The sequence below is a fragment of the Salvelinus sp. IW2-2015 genome, linkage group LG30 (assembly GCF_002910315.2).
Source record: "Salvelinus sp. IW2-2015 linkage group LG30, ASM291031v2, whole genome shotgun sequence".
In the NCBI taxonomy this organism is placed as follows: domain Eukaryota; kingdom Metazoa; phylum Chordata; class Actinopteri; order Salmoniformes; family Salmonidae; genus Salvelinus; species Salvelinus sp. IW2-2015.
The window spans coordinates 2,943,842-2,964,467 of record NC_036869.1 but is presented as its reverse complement, the minus strand read 5'-3'; the positions used below and the strand labels follow the sequence as shown (position 1 = coordinate 2,964,467).

Sequence of the window (20,626 nt, the reverse complement as noted above, 5' to 3'; positions counted from 1 at the left end):
AGGTGTTCCTAATGTTTTGTTCACCCTTAACATTGCTTATGAGCCGATTGTTAAACGTTTAGTGGAGCATTGGCTATTTTGAGGGGGATTTGGGGTAATGTTTCTGATGGAGGATTTTATTGTGAGCTCTCCTCGCTACAGCTTGAGAAGTCCAGGCATCTATCAACCTACATTTCTATTGGTGGCCTATTCTGGGACAGACAAAGTTAGTAGTCATTGCTGTTCACATTTTGTCACCATGGCACTGTTAGATTATTTTGTTAGGATCACCTATAAATACAACTTTTACTGTCTACTTTTATACAAAGGCTGCATAGCAGATATGAATCAGCCTAAGTAAATGTATTTCTTGATATAGATCAGTAGAACAATCTGTATGCAGTGGTGGTCATTTTTAGGCCAGTGTTGTATTTTCCCCTCAATATTGGTGGCACACAGTTTTTGTCCCCAGTCCAAATATATTGTTCACATATAAATTCAGTATTTTTCAACTTAATGTTGGTTCCTCACCCTGAAAGTAGACTATGGGTTAGGAGAAACTGTCATCCATGGCTCTGTTTTCTTTTAAGACACCACTAACTTTAGCCACCTGAGCTAGCTGCCTGTAGCTAAAGTTAGCTTAAGTTTGTCGTGGCTGTTTAGAGAACCAAACCATAGATTACAGTTTATTCTGGCCCATAGACTAGCTTCAGGGAGAGGAACCATCTAACATGATGTTGTTGTAAAATACTGAACTTCCCCTTTAATATGTATGTAAAAATCAGATGAGAAAACAAGTGGATACCTGGTAGGTTCCACTATCAAAGACTGTCACTGTCTGTATGGTGCTTTTATTATTTTAAAATGTATTGAACTAATGCTAATAGTCAATATTGATTTATTTGTCTGAAGTTCCCTGCCTATGATGTGCAAAATGATATGTGAAAATAGCACACCTGATTGTGCAGATTTTTGGCCATATTACCATTGACTAACTTCCCTTATGGCCTTATGACCCTGCAAAAAAAAAAAGGCGATATCTATACATCACCACCGAATCTAAATAGGGGAAACGTTTTCAGCGTGTCCGAGAGTATCGTTCTGTTTTCATAGTTTTTTTTAGTCTTCCAGGGAGCACTTTAATCCAGAGTTTGCTGGAGGATGTGAGTATGGATTAGGGTTGTTGGCATGGGAAGTGGCTCCAGTGACAGTCCGTGACAACACAACCGGGTAAATCAAGAACATTTAAACTCCCAGTCCCCTCCCGCCTCTGCTGTTGAACGATTGGTTGAACAGCTGTTGGGCTCGGCCTCTGCTGCTCTCTGCTTTATAAAGCTGGAAACACCAGGCTCCGTCAAACAGAGATAGAGAGAAGCTCCTGCTTGTTTAATACACTGGTTCAGCAAAACTTTACTTAGAGAACTTCTGTCAACTGGTTGAGAAACTAGTCCTCCATCTGTTTGACTAGTCTAGACCCTCCGCAGCAGTATGGCTACCTTCGTCTCGGTGAGTTGTTTTGCCCAGCATCAGCATTCAGCGCTGTCAACAGCCTGACCCCGAATATACTGACACTGCCTTTTTCTTTCTGGTTCCTATAACACCTATGGATGCAGTTTGCCTCAGGGAAATTATGAATGTTTGGGATGTGCTTGTCAGTGATGTTGTTTTTGGGGTGTCCTTTTCTCGGTTAACCCAGAACTAAAATCTAAAAATGTTTACGTAGTCTGTCAATGAGAGATTATGGGAGTCCTGACTTCGTTGGGTGGGGTAGATGACTTGATTTTGTCATCGTTCTGTTACTACAAGCATAACACTTTGATCTGCTTGAGTAAGGATTTGCTCATGGGTGACTGACTGATGGCTGTTATTTTGATGTGCTGCAGGGCACGTTATAGGCTGGTAACGTTTCAGTGGACCTTGTGACAGGCCCGTTGTGTGGCTGTTTATAGTCCCAAATCATAAAACGACCACACACACTTTAAACTTTCAGGCCACAAAGGGTTGTTGTTGGGCAGGACAGGCAGGGTTCCAGGAGATGCCAATCATTGTCTTGTATCACATGAACAACATTGTGACATTGACTCCCAGTGGTTTAGTTTCAAGTGTGTATTGCATTTACAATGTCATATAGTAAATCTATTAGGCTAGATGTCATAGGCTTTGCATGTGCCTCATTGCATTTGATTTACCTGCACACAATATTTCATGGAAAAGCGCAACGAGGAAATATTTGAAATGCTGAGAATGACTGAGTGACAGTCTTGAGCAGGGGTTGGAACCAAAAGATTTTTCTAATCGTTTAGTTTTGAACAACTTTTATTTAATTTTCTTTCCAACCAGCAAAATGAAGTTCTGAACTGGTTCAACCAAGAAACGTAACGGTTTAGATCCTGTTTTTGCTTTACCTCTTAAGTCATTACTCTGTTCCCTATGTAGTTCATTACTTTTGACCAGGGATCATAGGGTCTTTGTCCTTGTAAGGATCGATTTGGAAAAACATCTCCACAGGAGAATCATGTTCCTTATGTGAAATTAAATGGAAACGAGTTTGTTACCTGTAAAGACAGACCCATCATTACTCATATTTATAATCTCATCCCGTCCGCCTCTCCCCATCACAGATGGCTACCTGCCACACCTATAACAACACGTCCAGGCACAACGGTGTCAACAGGGACTTCATGGCCGCTCTCTCCAAGAGCCACGGGAGCACAGGCAAATGCAACAGTCCCCAGTCGACCAACAGAACCAATGCCATAGGCATACCAAAGTCTGCCCCCAATGACAAGACACCCTGCAGTACGCCAAGGTAAACAAACAATAGCAGGCCTCTGGTACCTACATTGTCACCTATTTTATTTATATAGTCTACATCTCGCCTAGGTGAAAATCAGCATTTAAGGGACTTCTTGAGAAGTGAGGGCAATGGATGATATCACTAAACTGATGGACACTGTGTGGTCCTACACTTTTCAATAGGTCACCTTTAATCTGTGTCAGTGTGTAGATTCTGACATGACTATTTCCAGGTCGATATCCTCTGAGACCACCAGTTCCTCCTTGGCCTCCAAGCCCACCAGTGTGAAGAAGTCTGCCTTCTCCCGCCTCAAGAGGTTCCTCATGCTGGAAGACCAAGACCAAGGGGAGGACTCAAAGACTTACTCTCCTCCCTCTTAATGACTGACAAACACTTGGCTCCACTGCAATGACCCAACAGTCAGCCATTTTACCACCATGATATGACACTGACGCAACCCCCCCCCCAACTACCCCTGAGGTCCCCCTTCCGTAGAGCTGTTCAAACATAATGGCCCCACACCACGGCATCGTTCAGGAATTCCATTGTCCCTATGGATGGCGGGAACGGCATCGGAAGCAAAGCTCCCCCTTTTCTTCCATGTTATTTATGACGGGGCAAGCAGAATAACTTATTTCGAGTTATAGGCTGTTTTGATTGAGAGGGTGATTTTTATTTGTTACAAACACATTTATATGATAAATTACTTACACATTTATATTTACGCTTAAGTTTCATGCTTCTTGAAGTATGTTTTTATTTTTTACTTGGTTGTCATTTATTTTTGTAAACTTTCTCACTCTTCTCTTGAGGTTACCAGAGCGGATCTGTAGCTGTTTACAGGATTGTTTGTGTGGCTCTACTATTTTATGATCACTGCCAAATGTTTTACTTTTATGTAAAGGTCAAATTTTTGTATACTGATGGTTTTGAGATCATATTTGGATGAATGGGACGCATCAACTGTTAACATTGAAATTGTTTATATGCCTGAACTTTATGACAATGCAAATGTGACTTTCAGTAGTTTCATGTGTGTTGAAGATGGGTTTTGCTGTTTGAAGGCTTCACTTTTTACCTGTTAGTTTTGAAGATTAAAAAATATATATGTATTTTAGATTTACAATGTCTATTAGACTGCTTTTGTTCCAACACACTTTATTGTATTTAGTGACATGTTTAATTAATCCAATGTGTGGGTCTGTAGCATTTCACAGAATACTGAAATACCTCACATTTTATATTCCTTTTACACCTTGCTTCTGTGAAATAGAGATGTTTTCAGGTGTTCTTATCACTGTGTTACATGATAGAACTCCAAGAAGATATGTCTACCCAATTGTCATACTTGAGTAAAAGTAAGGACACTTTAATAGAAAATGCCTCAAGTGAAAGTCACCCAGTAAAATACTACTTGAGTAAAAATCTAAAAGTATTTGGTTTTAAATGTACTTTTATCAAAAGTATAAATAACTTTTAATTCCTTTAAGCAAACCAGACGGTGCCATTTTGTTATTCACGGCTCGCCAGGGACACACTCCAACACTCAGACATCATTTACAAATCGTGTTTAGTGAGTCCGTCAGCTCAGAGGCAGTACGTATGACAAGGGGGGTTTTCTTGCTAACTGTGTGAATTGTATATTTTCGTGTCCTGTTAAGCATTAAAAATGTAACGAGTACTGTTGGGGGAGGGAAATGTGTGGAGTATAAAATATATTTTCTTTAGGAATGTAGTGAAGTAAAAGTTGTAAAGTACAGATACTGTAAAAATACTTTGAATTACTACTTAAGTACTTTACACCACTGGCATTCACAATGTGTGTTTACAGCTTACACATTTTTAAGTGCTACAGAAAACTTTAAGGGTACACCACTACATGTTCTGATAAACACCTCTGGAATGGGGCTGTATAAATGTAACCATGCAAATTCAGAGCTATTGCTGCAAGGACTGATGATCCATGAGGACAAGATTATAGTTTAACCATGTTTTGAAACTATACTGTTTGTTTATAATTACATTGTTTACAAAGCAAGCAGTTTAACAACTCATGAGGCATTTTTAAGTTAAAATAATCAATAGCTCATTAATTTAACATCCAAAAATGGTTGTAGAGTATGAATCCCAGATTGTCCCTTTTAATTTAACTAGGCAAGTCAGTTAAGAACAAATTCTTACTTTACAATGATGGCGCACCCCATCCAGATCCTCCCTTAACCCAGATGACGCTGGGCCAATTGTGCGCCGCCTTATGGGACTCCCAATCACGGCCGGGAATGATACAGCCCGGGCTCGAACCAGGATCTGTAGTGATGCCTCTAGCACTGAGATGCAGTGCCTTAGACTGCTGCGCCACTCAGGAGCCCTTTGCTTCCACATGTAGACTGTTTATAAGAACATTATAGTGTATAATATAGCTTGGGCTCCTTCGCTGATAATAAGGATAACTGCCACTAAACTCCAAAGAAGAATGGAATGAATAAATGCTCTTTATAAACCACCACAGACCTCACCTTACCCAACCATAGACCTTGCTGTTGATCAAGCGTCCTCGACTACATTTGACCTGCGGGCGGCGCTGCGTTTACAGATGGCAAGCGCAAACAGAAACAGGAAGTAGCTGTGCAGAGTTCGAGAAAAATGTCCTGACGTAGTCCCGAATGTATTTTCTCTAAAAAGTGATTCACTTCAACGAATTTGCGATTAGAAATCGGGTCAAACTCAAATTAAACGGTTATTTCATAAACATAGCTAGTTACCCAATGACATTGAAATGTCTAGTAGAAAGAGATCGCGAGACTCGGAGGACAGAGGGGACCGCAAAAGGCACAAGGAATCAAAACACGATGTAGAAAAACTCAAGAAACAAGCGAGAAAACTCAACCAAGAAGTGCAAAAGCTGAAGCATTTGGAGACCTTGTGAGTAAAGGACACCCTTTTCGGTCGTATCGAAATTGTGTATTAATAAAACGTAACTAGTTGATCTGCCTTGGGATTTAGCTTTAATGCTAGCAACTCATCCCATCATTTCAGTTCTGATACTGTGCCTTGCCCTTGGCTGGTAGAACTTGCACACGGGGTACTGTACCTTAACCAGCATCTGGACGATGCGGGAGACGATGCGTGTGACATGATTCATATACATCGTCTCCTTTGCTCAGATACTGGTTCAAGGGGTACCTAGCTACCTACGCACAAAGTTGATCATCGTATTGATTCTCACAAGCATTGTTTTCTTTTCCCCTCTATGCAGTTATGAAAAACCTCCTCCTGGACTCATAAAGGTCTAGTAGATGCACATGTTTGTCTACTTGAGTTATTACCAGTCAATTAATCACTGAAATATTATGGAATAGCTCATTTATCAGTAGAAGGACATGTATTTAACCTGGTCCAAGATCCGTTTGTGTTCTTGCCAGCTCTGTCTGTTGTTTTCAAGCCAAAGCATGACGATGAGTTACAAGGAGTTGGCATGAGAGCACAAGCAGACTGACACTCAGGCTAACATGCATTATTATGGAAACTGGAATATGTGGCATCTTGCATCACCTTGAAACACAGTGGCTTTTTTTAGGCGGAGGAGTACAAACCAGAGGACTGTATTCCTGCTGATCCAGGAAATGAGGATGCTAGGGACTTCCTGGCTCATGCCCCCACCAAGGGGCTGTGGATGCCTCTGGGGAAGGAGGTGAAAGTGATGCAGTGTGAGTTTAAACACAGAGTGTTATTATGAGTGTCCTGCATCCACAATGGCACCCTGGGGACTGGTCAAAAGTAGAGCACTATATGGGGAATAGGCTGCCATTTGGGACTTATCCCTAAACTTTGTGATGCATCTCAAAAGTTGAATGTAGCTTCTTCATTGTCCTTCATCTACCCAGGGTTTCTTAAACTATGGGTTGGGACCCAAAGTGGGCCCTGGGCATGTAAGAAGAGGTGGGTTGTGAGAATACTTCTATAGTCACACACTATTTATTCATAATTTATTATTATTTTTGTGTGTGTGTTGGTGGGGGGGGGGGTTACAGGTACATTATCCATTTCAGATTATACGTTTATAAAACCTGTACCTGTATGCTGCCACTCAAAATAAAATAAAACGGCAAGAAATACAATAATAAATAATCATAAATTCAGTATAAACAGGAAAAAACTAAAATAAGTGGGCCTCCACCACCCCAACCTCCCATCCCATTCCCCCAACCCCACCCAGCCAACATGTCTCCATCCAACGGTTCCACTCCCGGAAATCATGTTTCCCCACCCCCTCAAGCAACTAGGGTTGTTCGTCAGTCACCCCCCGCTCCCCTTCCCGGCTATATACATACAGTACCAGTCAAAAGTTTGGACACCTACTCATTCAGGGGTTTTTCTTTATTTTTTTTACTATTTTCTACATTGTAGAACAATATTTAAGACATCAAAACTATGAAATAACACATGGAATCATGTTGTAACCAAAAAAGTGTTAAACAAATCAAAATATATTTTATATTTGAGATTCTTCAAATTAGCCACCCTTTGCCTTGATGAAAGCTTTTGCACACTCTTGGCATTCTCTCAACCAGCTTCATGAGGTAGTCACCTGGAATGCATTTCAATTAACAGGTGCGCCTTGTTAAAAGTTAATTTGTGGAATTTCTTTCCTTAATGCGTTCGAGCATTAGTTGTGTTGTGACAAGGTAGGGGTGGTATACAAAAGATAGCCCTATTTGGTAAAAGACCAAGTCCATATTATGGCAAGAACAGCTCAAATAACCAAAGAGAAATGACCGTCCATCATTACTTTAAGACATTAAGGTCAGTCAATCCGGAACATTTAGAGAACTTTGAATGTTTCTTCAAGTGCAATCGCAAAAACCATCAAGCGCTGTGATCACACTGGCCCTCATGAGGACCGCCACAGGAAAGGATGATCCAGAGTCACCTCTGCAACAGAGGATAAGTTCATTAGAGCTACCAGGCTCAGAAATTGAAGCCCAAGTAAATCCTTCACGGAGTTCAAGTAACAGACACATCTCAACATCAACTGTTCAGAGGAGACTGTGTGAATCAGGCCTTCATGGTCAAATTGCTGCAAAGAAACCACTACTAAAGGACACCAATAAGAAGAAGAGACTTGCTTGGGCCAAGAAACATGAGCAATGGACATTACACCAGTGGAAATCTGTCCTTTGGTCAGATGAGTCCAAATTTGAGATTTTTGGTTCCAACCTCCTCTGAACAGTTGATGTTGAAATGTGTCTGTTACTTGAACTCTGTGAAGGATTTATTTGGGCTTCAATTTCTGAGCCTGTTAACTTTGTGATACGCAGAGTAGGTGAACGGATGATCTCTGCATGTGTGGTTCCCACCGTTAAGCATGGAGGAGGTGTGATGATGTGGGGGTGCTTTGCTGGTGACACTGTGATTTGTTTAGAATTCAAGGCACACTTAACCAGCATGGGTACCACAGCATTCTGCAGCGATACGCCATCCCATCTGGTTTGCGCTTAGTGGAACTATAATCTGTTTTTCAACAGGACAATGACCCAAAACACACCTCGGGCTGTGTAAGTGATATTTGACCAAGGAGAGTGATGGAGTGATGACCTGGTGGTCATCAGATGACCTGGCCTCCACAATCACCAGACCTCAACCCAATTGAGATGGTTTGGGATGAGTTGGACCGCAGAGTGAAGAAAAAGCAGCCAACAAGTGCTCAGTATATGTGGGAACGCCTTCCAGGTTAAACTGGTTGAGAGAATGCCAAGAGTGTGCAAAGCTCTCAACGCAAAGGGTGGCTACTTTGAAGAATCTAAAATATAAAGTATATTTTGATTTGTTGAACACTTTTGGTTACACCATGATTCCATGTGTGTTGTTTCATAGTTTGATGTCTTCACTATTATTCTACATGTAGAAAATAGTAAAAATAAAGAAAAAGCCTTGAATAAGTAGGTGTGTCCAAACTTTCGACTTGTACTGTATATATTATGTATGTGTTGGGCTTTAGACAAGATTATTCTTTACAGAGTCAAGTATATTTGTCCAGGCCTCAATTGTTCCTTGACTAGCACCATTCATTCTCTCTGTCGATAAATCTAATGGTTTAACTTCTAATAGTAACTGTATCTACTGGTTAAATGGGAGAGAGTGAGGTGATTGCCATCTAAGAGCCAACATCTTTTTTGGGGGGGGAGATGCAGGAATTGTCTCTGATTGAGAGATTCAAGGAGCTATCCTTGATAAGTAACATAGTAGATGCTAAGCATTAAATGTTTGGATTCATGCACTTCTAAATGTATTTTGTAACTTTGCCCCAGAAGCATTTAACTGCAGTGCACTCCCACATCATATGGAGGAATGGGCCTACCTTATTTAGGGGACACAGTGAACAGTTGGGAGTTTTGGCAATTCTCACCGTAAAACATTTCCTTGGTATTAAATACAGTCTGTTAACTTAATGTATAAGTTGATGGTTCATATTACGACATGCCAAGGTCATATTTTTCCATATTCTGTTCCAGTTAAAGGGTTGTTCAGATTCAATTGGATCTGTGGACCATACTTTTGAATGGCTAGCTCAGAATATGAGCTTTCCAAAAGTTGTTTATATATTATAGAGAAAAGTCATTTCGGGAGCCCAGATAATTTATTTATAAATCCCATTATTGGATGATTTGGTAGTTGGGTTTCCTAAGGGACTCCATAGGCCAGCATAAGTGATCTAAGTTGTAAATATAGAAAAAAAGATTTGCCTGATAATGTGTATGTATCTTTCAAATTTTGTAATTTTCTCAAACCATTGCTGTCCATTATATTGGTGAGGGTATGGATTCCACATTGGACCATTTGGGGGATGCAAAAGGGGTGGCAGGTAGCCTAGTGGTTAGAGCGTTGGGCCAATAACCGAAAGGTTGCTGAATCGAATCCCAGAGCTGACAAGGTAAACATCTGTCGTTCTGCCCCTGAACAAGGCAGTTAACCCACTGTTCCCCGGTAGGCCGTCATTATAAATAAGAATTTGTTCTTAACTGACTTGCCTAGTAAAATAAAAAAAATTCAAAGGCTGCCTCCAGATTGCAAGGCCGTGCCATTTTGATTCCCAGTTACATTGTTTTTCAATTTTCGAGTCAGTGTAGCGGAGATTAACTTTTGTACTGCTTGTCCCTCAAAGAACAAAGGCTTTCATTATTTCCCACCAATAATTCCACCATCCCTCCCTCTGTCCCTCCCTCCCACTCGTTTTCATGATATGCGAGGGGACAGAAGGCATACAGGGTTAGTCTACAAAGTTCTCAATTGTTCTCCTGTGGAATTCCAAAGCCTAATATGTTCCAGATAATACATTGGCAAAATGTTTGAATGTGATTTTTAATTGCGTGTCATTTCAGAGATTAGAACGAGTTGAGAAACATTTTGTCAGATGTAGGCTAAGTCATAAACAGGTGTAGCCTACAAGCCATATAAGATAAATATGAATCTCTTCCAACACGAGCTTGTTTGGGTGATTTCTGAGGGGCCAGGAGACGTGTTTGTGGTACAAACATTACTATATTCTCCCTCACCTTCTGCAGGTTGGAGATGCAAGCGCTATGGACACAGGACAGGGGACCGAGAGTGTCCCTTCTTCATCAAAGGAAACCAGAAACTGGAGCAGTTCAGAGTGGTGAGTCTCATCTGTCCATCCATCCATTCATCCATCTTTCAACTAATCATCAAGCCTTTTGGCTACTTAAATAAAATGTGTTACTGCTGGGTTTGAACAAACATGAGTCCCTAGGACCAGGATTGGTACTGGCAGTCACCCTTGGGGACGTCTGCTCCTGGTCCCAACCATAACCCTTTGGGGGGACATCTGCTACTGGTCCCAACCATAACCCCTTGGGGGGACGTCTGCTCCTGGTCCCAACCATAACCCTTTGGGGGGACGTCTGCTCCTGGTCCCAACCATAACCCTTTGGGGGGACGTCTGCTACTGGTCCCAACCATAACCCCTTGGGGGGACGTCTGCTACTTGGTCTCAACCATTAACCCTTGGGGACGTCTGCTCCTGGTCCCAACCATAACCCTTTGGGGGGACGTCTGCTCCTGGTCCCAACCATAACCCTTTGTGGGGACGTCTGCTCCTGGTCCCAACCATAACCCCTTGGGGGGACATCTGCTCCTGGTCCCAACCATAACCCCTTGGGGGGACGTCTGCTTGCTTGCCTACCTGGGACCATGAGCATGCTTGGTTGATGCAGCTGGATACAGTATCTGTGCATCCCAAATGGCACCCTATTCCCTATATAGTGCACTACTTTTGACCAGGAACTATATTGACTTTGGTCAGAAGTAGTGCACTATATAGGGAATAGGTGCCATTTGGGATGCATAAGGTATCTGTGCTGCTGCTGGATGCTTCTGGATCTGGACTCCTCAGCAGATTCACAGGGCAGTTGTTCTGTAGGCCTGCATGCAACAATGCCACTGCAATGATTATCATAAGTGCAAGTGTATCATATTTTGTAATAGAACCAGATTTTAAAACGCTGATCCGGCAGAGGAGAGTTGAAAGGGTGGAAATAATGTTGCCCAAAAACAATACCTGAATGGAGTTTTACCTTGCAGTGCTTGTTATCATTGGAGCGTTGCAATGTATGTTATCTTTGAAATGTTGTAAATATGTAGCTAAACCATCTGTTTCTTGCAGGCACACGAAGACCCAATGTACGACCTGATCCGAGAAAACAAACGCAATGAAAAAGAAACAAGGTACTTTCTGGCCTTATTATGAAAAATATCAACAAAACATATTTTCAGAAGAATGTTTGAAAATATTTCCCCTTCTCTACTGTTTGGAGTTGGTCATCGTTAAGGTAGTCTGGTGCATTGGACGGACGAGACTCACCACTCGGAACTAGAGGTCGACCGATTATGATTTTTCAACGCCGATACAAATTATTGGAGGACCAAAAAAAGCCGATACCGATTAATCGGCTGATTTTTATGTATATTTTTGTAATAATGACAATTACAAGAATACTGAATGAACAATGAACACTTTCATTTTAACTTAATATAATACATAAATCAAATCTATTTAGTCTCAAATAAATAATGAAACATGTTCAATTTGGTTTAAATAATGCAAAAACAGTGTTGGAGAAGAAAGTAAAAGTGCAATATGTGCCATGTAAAAAAGCTAACGTTTAAGTTCCTTGCTCAGAACAGGAGAACATATGAAAGCTGCTGGTTCAATATTCCCAGTTCTTCAATATTCCCATTTAAGAAGTTTTAGGTTGTAGTTATTATAGGAATTATGACGCGTCGACTATTTCTCTCTATACCATTTGTATTTCATTTTCCTTTGACTATTGGATGTTCTTATAGGCACTTTACTATTGCCAGCCTAATCTTGGGAGTTGATAGGCTTGAAGTCATAAACAGCGCTGTGCCTCAAACATTGCTAAGAATTGTTGGCAAACGCAGTAAAGTTTGAATGAATTCTTACGAGCCTGCTGCTGCCTACCACCGCTCAGACTGCTCTATCAAATATCAAATCATAGACTTAATTATAATATAATAAACACAGAAATACGAGCCTTTGGTCATTAATATGGTCAAATCCGGAAACTATCATTTTGAAAACAAAACGTTTATTCTTTCAGTGAAATACGGTCTAAATATTCCTGTTACATTGCACAGCCTTCAATGTTATGTCATAATTATGTCAAATTCTGGCAAATTAATTCACAGTTCGCAACGAGCCAGGCGGCCCAAACTGTTACATATACCCGGACTCTGCTTGCACTGAATGCAAGAGAAGTGACACAATTTCCCTGGTTAATATTGTCTGGGTACATTTATGCAACGATTGTGCTTTTTTCGCGAATGCGCTTTTGTTAAATCATCACCGGTTTGGCGAAGTTGAAGTAGGCTGTGATTCGATGATAAATTAACAGGCACCGCATTGATTATATGCAACGCAGGACAAGCTAGTTAACCTAGTAAGATTGATTGTTTTTTATAAGAAGGGTTTAATGCTAGCTAGCAACTTACCTTGGCTCTTTGCAACCACAAGGTCCTTTTGACGCTGCACTCGCGTAACAGGTGGTCAGCCTGCCACGCAGTCTCCTCGTGGATTTCAATGAAATCGGCCATAATTGGCGTCCAAAAAGGCTGATTATCGATTGTTATGAAATCTTGAAATCGGCCCTAATTAATCGGCCATGCCGGTGGACCTCTACTCTGAACTGCTCTAGTTTCTGGTTTCCTTTGATGAAGAAGGGGCACTCTCGGTCCCCTGTCCTGTGTCCATAGCACTTGCATCTCCAACCTGCACGAGGGAGAATGTAGTCATGTTTGTTGATTCAGACAAGCTATTTTGGAGCACGGTCACAGGGGACTTAACGATTCTCTTTGTTTTTCTCCCAACAATGCTGATGCTTAGCTGCAGCCAAGTAAACAAACTCCAATCTTCAGTCTCTGATGACGATACTCTGCTTTTATAGACTAGGCTACTTTCCAGTTATTAGGTAAAGATGACATAAGTTTGTAATTAGTGTGAACTAACCCTTTCATTTTCCGACTGTCTCAGTCAGAATTGTGTATTATTAATGAAGTGCCTTTTAGCACAGGGAAATAACAACAACCAAGTAATAAAAAGAAAAGGCTCAGAGTCATCGAAGGACACGCTGAAGTAAATGGATAAATCAATCACATCCTGAAAGCTGACAGAGCACTTAATCAAACAGGTGAATAAAAGTACTTTTAAAAACTACTATGAACGACATTGAATGTGAACTTGAGTGTATATAGAGAGGTTTTAAAGTACCATCTGAAATGAGGTGCAATATGAGAGATTCATGTGAGTATGATTGGAGAGTGTGTGAGATGGACATGTTCTACCATCTACAGGATCATCTATGATATGAGAGAGTGAAATGTAACCGTGGTAGACTTGGCCGGAGGACCTACGAGCCAACCCAGCTCTGTCTGAGTGCTTGCCTTGAACAGTCCTTATGATTGCGTCTCTGTTCTCTGGGTGGAAGTTGTCAACGTTGAAGACACCGCTCCTCTGATGAATTCTTAATGACGTTTGAGGATCACTTGGGAACCGCCGCGTTTGAGTTGTTTTCAGTCTCTTGCAACTTGCACAAGCTTTCTTGTTCCTCTCTGAGCATACCGAATCAATGGAAATGTAAAGTTTTGGGCTAATCAAAGGAAGTGGATGCCTCGGTCTGTGAACTGTTTGATCATTCGTGTTAAATCCATATTTTATTGAAGAATTTTGTTTCTCAGGCAGTGTTTCAGCATCATGATATTTGATCTGGTCTTGTGTGAGCTGCAGAGCTACTTTGCTGGCTGCTTGAAATGAGCTCTGTCTCTCTCTCTCCCCACTTTAGCACTAGCTGCAGACACATGTAGCCCATCATAATCCCCATACTCAGTACTCACCAGCTGTCAGCTGACCATCACTGTTAGAAGACTTGTTTCATAACCAGGGACACGTCTGAGTGAAATCTGAAATGGCCAATGATTGTAGAGGAAAACCCTCTGGCATATTCCAAGAAGTGTGTGTGTGTGTGTGTGTGTGTGTGTGTGTGAAGATACTGTGTTTCAGTTCATACCATGCCTCTCCTTGAATGTTTCTAACCCATCTTCCTGTCTCTCTTTTTCTCTCCTCTCCCTCTCTCCTCTCTCTCTCTCCATTTCTCCTTTCTCTCTCCAGGATCCAGCAGCTGCAGCAACTCCTGCAGGACACCACCTCCTCCGACTCGGACAGCTCCTCCTCTTCCTCCTCCACCGGCGACCGCAAGAAGAGGAAACACAAGAAGAAGGACAAGAAGAAGGACAAGAAGAAGAGGAAGAAGAGGAGGAAGCACAAGTCCTCCAAAACCAGTGACTGTTCTGAGTCCGATTGAGCCATAGGAACCTACTCGGATTGTTCTAGCAGGGAGATGGCTACACTGCAGTGTCTATCAGTCAGTGAGCAGCTATGGTGGTTCTTACCCATTGGCTCAGGGTCGCCTCAGTGGCACACTACGAAGTGCACACTAGAGGACCCTTTTTGGTTCAGTATTCTTCCCTCCATCTGAGCCTTTAAATAATGCATGACTTGTCCCATCCCTCATATGGTTGATGCCTCTATTCCATTAGATCATACAGAATAAGATTCTATGGATCCGCAATGCTGATTGTGAATGTAGGGCCCCTCAGGCGAGGATCTCAGAAAGCCCTTACAGCATGGGTAATGACATGGCTGCCTCGGGGGGCCTGAGCCAGCCAGAAGAGTTGAAATCAGTTTGTAGCTGTTATGGAGGATGTTGGCTTGATGAATCAGATCCGAATGAAAACGTGACAGAACAGAGCATGTTGTTAGAGATGGTTTTGCTTTGTATTTAGCTTGATTGTAGGCCTGTTGTTTGACAAAAAGAGTGGGGGAAATTGCAGCACATATTTTTTCCATTTTTATTTTCTTCCAAATGACGCTGATGGATGTTTGAATGCTTATTACTGTACATAAATATTTGGAATAAATTGAGGTTGGAATTTACATATTTGATTTAAATCCAGCTTGAGAAAGGGAGAGAGAATGTACTGTATTTCAGTGTGTTCTCCGTGGCCAAGGATAAAGCCTCTTACTCATCAAATTAATCTTGAAGCCGCAAGTAAAAAATACTTTCAATTTGTCATTATTCACATTGTCTTCCAATGTTTTTCAACTGCATGCATTTTGTTTGGCTCATTGACTGATAGTGACAAGGACAAGACCGGCCAACACGGACCAGAACATTGGCTGTCATTTCCTGTTTATATCCTGACGATTCTACATGTTGAATAGCCACCGTCCGTCAACACCCGGCGGGAGTGTATTCATCATGGAAACCGTTTACCTTTATGAATCATAAACAGAACCAAATGGGGAGGGAACTAACTGAATTTGTCCAATAGAAACTCACGTTTGTTTTTTCCATATGAGTAAATGGATTTTGCAACAGAATCGGTGTAATGATGCAACGACGGCCAACTTTTGTGTAGGTCTTTCTTGTCCTTCATCGATTCTTAGAATGACACATCTCTATCCACTATAATGTCCCATTCAAGAAGCAACACTGGTTAGCACTGTTTCCTTTTGAAAGGCCAAAAAAGAAGACCCTTTGATCTTGAAAGACCTCAGAAAGCCCAGGGCTGACTAGGGAGTGTGACTCACTAATGTGCCGTTTTGTAGTCAGTACAACAACAAAAAAACAGAACACATCAAAAGAGTTCTCCACTTTGCCCCTCCCTAATGATAGGATGTTCATTTAGAGAAGTGTGCTATCAGCTAGAGGACCAGATATATGCGCTGCTTATTTTAATGACCCCAATAAGAGGACTGTTTAAGGAGTCCTTCGGGGAGATGTATTTGAATTTTGATTAGCGTCCTAGTGGTTTCTGCGTATAGTTAAGCCTGAAGGGGTCTATTTGTGCGTCAGAATGGGTTAGTGTGTGTGTGTGTATATTTCCTAGTAACTGAAAGCTTTATTCGATCTCTCTCCCCCATCCCCCCCCATCCCTCTTATCCTCCTTCACATGGCAACTCCCTCCATTCCTTTCTGTGGCGCTTTGGCCAAAGGCCTCCGATAAATCAACAGCATTGAAACAGTGTGTCCCAGCTGCACCACGTAGCTCTCTCTCTCTGAGCAGAAGCAGACATGAATCTCCTAGATTACTTTCACTGAGACACTGCCACTTTGGCAAAGTTAGAGCAGAGAAACCTCTATATTGAACCACTCTATCTTATGGGGCAGGATAATGGGTTAGGGTCAGTTAGGAAGTATCAGTAAGGTCTTGAGATCAGGGAAGTTAGTCTAAAGATAATTAGGATACGATCTTCCTTTTTGTGTATGCCATTTCTCTCTGCCACAAACTGCCATCAGGCCCTAACATTGAATGATGGCACAATTGACACAGTCAACTTGACAGATTCCATTGGCTATAGTTATGCTCCGACTTGACTCAAAGGTACTGTGGTCAATGACTGGGATAGATTTTATTTTATTTCAAAGTCTCAACAATCTATGCTGTTTAGATGGCTCAGACAAATTCTTGTGGGTATTAAAAAGAAAACAAATATTTGTACAAATTTTAACTATCATATGATAGCTCATATCAATCAAATACATTATGCAACACCACTTAATACTGATCATATTACATGGCTTCGTTCATTTTGACCTAGCCGTGATCTCGTACTAGAGAGAAAGCCACGGGATTCAGTCATACAGACAGGTTCCTCAGGATGGGTGTTTGGACACCATTATCCCAGATTATATTCCAGACAGTAGAGGCACATGGCCCTGTATTAATCCTGTTGATATACTGTGGAGAGGAGAGCTGTGTGAGCCTGGCACAGTGGCAACAGTTCAGATCACTCACTCTTAGATGTCTTTCTCTCTCCTGCTGGGTAGCTTAGATATTGGAGCCAGTAGGTGTAGCTATATGACATGAATTTAATTAAGTCTGGTTTTGACTGTACTGTACTCTAGCTTTTGTATGATTGTCTATTATTCTCATCTATATACCGTCTGTTTCCATCTATTGTGAAATGTGACCTAGGGAGAAACTATGTCCCAAAGGTATCAGATTTGAATGTTCAAAATTATTTTTATTTTAAGGTCTTACCCAATCAAAGTTAGTTTCCCCCTTTTATTTCAAATAAATGTATCTTATGGTAGGCTACAAGGTTATAGGCCTAACCCCCACCCCCATATGCTCTCTTTGATATATTATGTATTAATTCATCGATAGCTATGAAATATTAAACGCTTATCCCGAGGTTCAAGCATGACATTATTCATTTGCTATCATAATAATTGCCACACATCAACGGGGAGTGTCCTGTCGCCCCATTCAATTGTTCAATTGTTTGTTGTGTTTTAATTGGTCAACGTCCCTCGCATCGCTGCTCGAGCCTCGGAGGAGAGAGGAGCCAACCAACAGAAGGCGAAGAAAGAGGAAGTGAAAACATCAGCACAATCTAGCGCGCAGGAGAGGGATAGAAAACACAGAACTGACTGTCTATCTGTGACACAAACTCCGAACATCAGCGCTTTGGCACAGGATAAGTCCCCGCGATTTGCCAGGTTGGTAAACATTCAAAATGTTCTTTAATTTAGCCCACACAGAAAGCATGCATTTGAGTTTTTCTCTTTGCTTCTACTGATTTAGGTTACACGCTATAAAACACCTCGCTACTATTGCCAATGTTACTGCCAGTGTTACATTTTAGGTCTGCGCGCCCTGGAAATTGTATCAGTAGGCTACTTTTCAGCAGGAGTGGCCGCCAGCGGTTCTGGGCGCTGTTTTGTTGATTGACAAGCTTGCTCAAAACAATCCAGCCGCTCTTGAAGTTGGCTCGTTCGCCTCCAGTTTACAATTCCATCCTGAACACTGGACTTCCCATGAAATAGGTCGTGTATGAAGTCGTTGTTTGTTGAAACACAAGTGGATAACTTGTTTACAAAATAGCTCTGTCCAGACTTTGTTCTGTAGCATACAGGGCAAGTTACAATATATCCTCGATCAGTTTAGATGTGTTATTTATATAAATAAGACGATTATGGAATGACTAGGCATACAGTCGTATTTTTCTTTTAGTTAATCAAACAGCTCAAACTTCCCTTGTTCAGCTTTGGCCACTGTAAACAAACCTGAATTAATTTACAGGAGAAGTCCGCTCATCGCCCCTCCTGCCTATGTTTCCCTTGCACGTGGTTTTGAAAAATTTTCACCTCCTTCAGATTGAGTTGCTTTTATTGTGGGAGGGATATACGCAATGACTCGCCCAGATATGGGAGGCACGCTATCAATTCAACCACATTCAATTCATTGCATTACAATCAATGGCATTTTGGGAGTTATTGTAGGCTAGAAGATGCATCCAGTGGCAGCAGTTTGCCTGTAGATGTTTTCTCTATAAATGTTTTCTCTATCCTATAGATGTTTACTCTATCCTATAGATGTTTTCTCTATCCTATAGATGTTTATTATCTCTAGAATGTTTACTCCTAGTTTAGATGTTACTCTAGTCATAGATGTTTTTCTCTAGTCTATGTATCGTTACTCTATCCTCTAGATGTTTTACTCTCTATCCTCCTCACGATGTCTTTGTCTCTCCATCTGATGTTCTCAGATGCTTTTCTCTTTAGTGTATCGTTATCTTAGTTGTTTACTCTATCCCTACATGTACTCGTTCTTGACTGTTTCTCTCTCCTATCGCCTATAGATGTTTATTATTCTATCCTATAGATGTGTTTCTCTATCTATAGATGTTTTTACTATCTAGATGTTTACTCTATCCTATAGATGTTTTAACTCTATCCTATAGATGTTTTACTCTATCATAATAGATGTTTATCTATCCTATAGATGTTTTTCTCCTATCTATAGATTTTTCTCTCTAGTATGTTTATCTATCTATTAATGTTTAACTTTATCTATAGATGTTTTCTCTTAGATGTTTTTATCCTATAGATGTTTTCTCTTCCTATAGATGTTGTACTCTCTATCTATAGGTGTTTCTTATCTATAGATGTTTTACTCTATCTATAGATGTTTTCTCTATTCCTATATGATGTTTTCTCCATCTATAGATGTTTTTCTCTCATCCTATAGAATGTTTACTCTATCTAACGATGTTTAACTCTATCCTGTAGATGTTTACTCTATCCTATAGATGTTTTTCTCTATCCTATTATGATGTTTTCTCTATGTATAGAATGTTTTGGCTTATCTATAGATGTTTACTTATACTATAGATGTTTACTCTAGTCCTAATGATGTTTACTCTATCCTATAGATTGGTTTTCTCATCTATAGATGTTTATCTTCCTATAGATGTCTTAGCTCTATGCTTAAATTACTTCTATAGGATGTTTATCTATCCTATAGATGTTTACTCTATCCTATAGATGTTTTCTCTATCTCTAGATGTTTACTCTACTCCTATAGATGTTTACTCTATCTTGATGTTTACTCTATTATAGATGTTTACTCTATCCTATAGATGTTTTTCCTATCTATAGTTTTCTCATCTATAGTGTTTTTCCATGTATAGATGTTTTCTCTATACTATAGATTGTTTACTCTATCTATAGATGTTTACATCTATAGATGTTTTCTCCATCCTATAGATGTTTAACTCTATCCTAATGATGTTTACTCTATTATAGATGTTTTCTCTCCGTAGATGTTTTTCTATCCTATAGATGTTTACTCTTCCTATAGATGTTTTCTCTATCCTATAGATGTTTACTCTATCGCTATAGATGTTTTTCTATAGATGTTTCTCCATCCTATAGATGTTTTATCTTCCTATAGATGTTTACTCTATCCTATAGATGTTTACTCTATCCTCATAGATGTTTTCTCTATAGATGTTTTTCTCTAGTCCTATAGATTGTTTATCTATCCTATGATGTTTTCTCTATCTATAGATGTTTTCTCTATATAGATTGTTTTTCCATTATAGATTGGATCATAATTTAAAATGACACACACCGGACAATTCCTATGTTTTGGAGCTGCTTGTCGTCTGACTGTGAGCGTGTGTGAAGTAGTATGGCCCAGCTATGATGATCTCAGAGACCTCTTCACAGAGGGCAATGCAGCCCTTCACATGTTCCGTTAACCAGAAGAGATGCTTGTGTTGTGTGTTTGTTGTGATGGCAGGCAGCAGGAATGCCTGTTTTCATCATGTCTATTGATATAAAACACAGAAAGATACTGCTCCCTCTGAGTCTGGCTGCGCGGATTATGGGGTTCAGGACTGTGGTAGACAGATGTGGCTGTATTGCAGTGTAGCTATCCCTTGTAGTTGATATTGGCCTTGCCTTG

At 40.7% G+C, this 20,626-nt stretch overlaps 2 protein-coding genes and 1 pseudogene across 2 annotated transcripts in view; all 3 read left to right on the top strand.

The window, feature by feature from the left end:
- Nucleotides 1-4,462, top strand: part of LOC139023285 (UPF0711 protein C18orf21 homolog) — a 28,247-nt pseudogene extending 23,785 nt beyond the window's left edge.
- A 918-nt stretch (nt 4,463-5,380) lies between these two features.
- On the top strand, nt 5,381-15,189 carry rp9 (RP9 pre-mRNA splicing factor). The gene is made up of 6 exons (XM_023975421.2): nt 5,381-5,698; nt 6,033-6,063; nt 6,354-6,483; nt 10,339-10,430; nt 11,457-11,518; nt 14,478-15,189. The coding sequence occupies exons 1-6, from the start codon at nt 5,553-5,555 to the stop codon at nt 14,668-14,670; spliced, it is 654 nt and encodes a 217-aa protein (XP_023831189.1). The 5' UTR covers nt 5,381-5,552; the 3' UTR covers nt 14,671-15,189.
- Nucleotides 15,190-17,714: 2,525 nt separating this feature from the next.
- Nucleotides 17,715-20,626, top strand: part of elmo1 (engulfment and cell motility 1 (ced-12 homolog, C. elegans)) — a 237,783-nt gene continuing 234,871 nt past the window's right edge. Inside the window, exon 1 of the mRNA XM_070436225.1 lies at nt 17,715-17,874. The gene's annotated coding sequence lies outside the window, so the exon portion shown is untranslated. The remainder of the gene's footprint in view (nt 17,875-20,626) is intronic.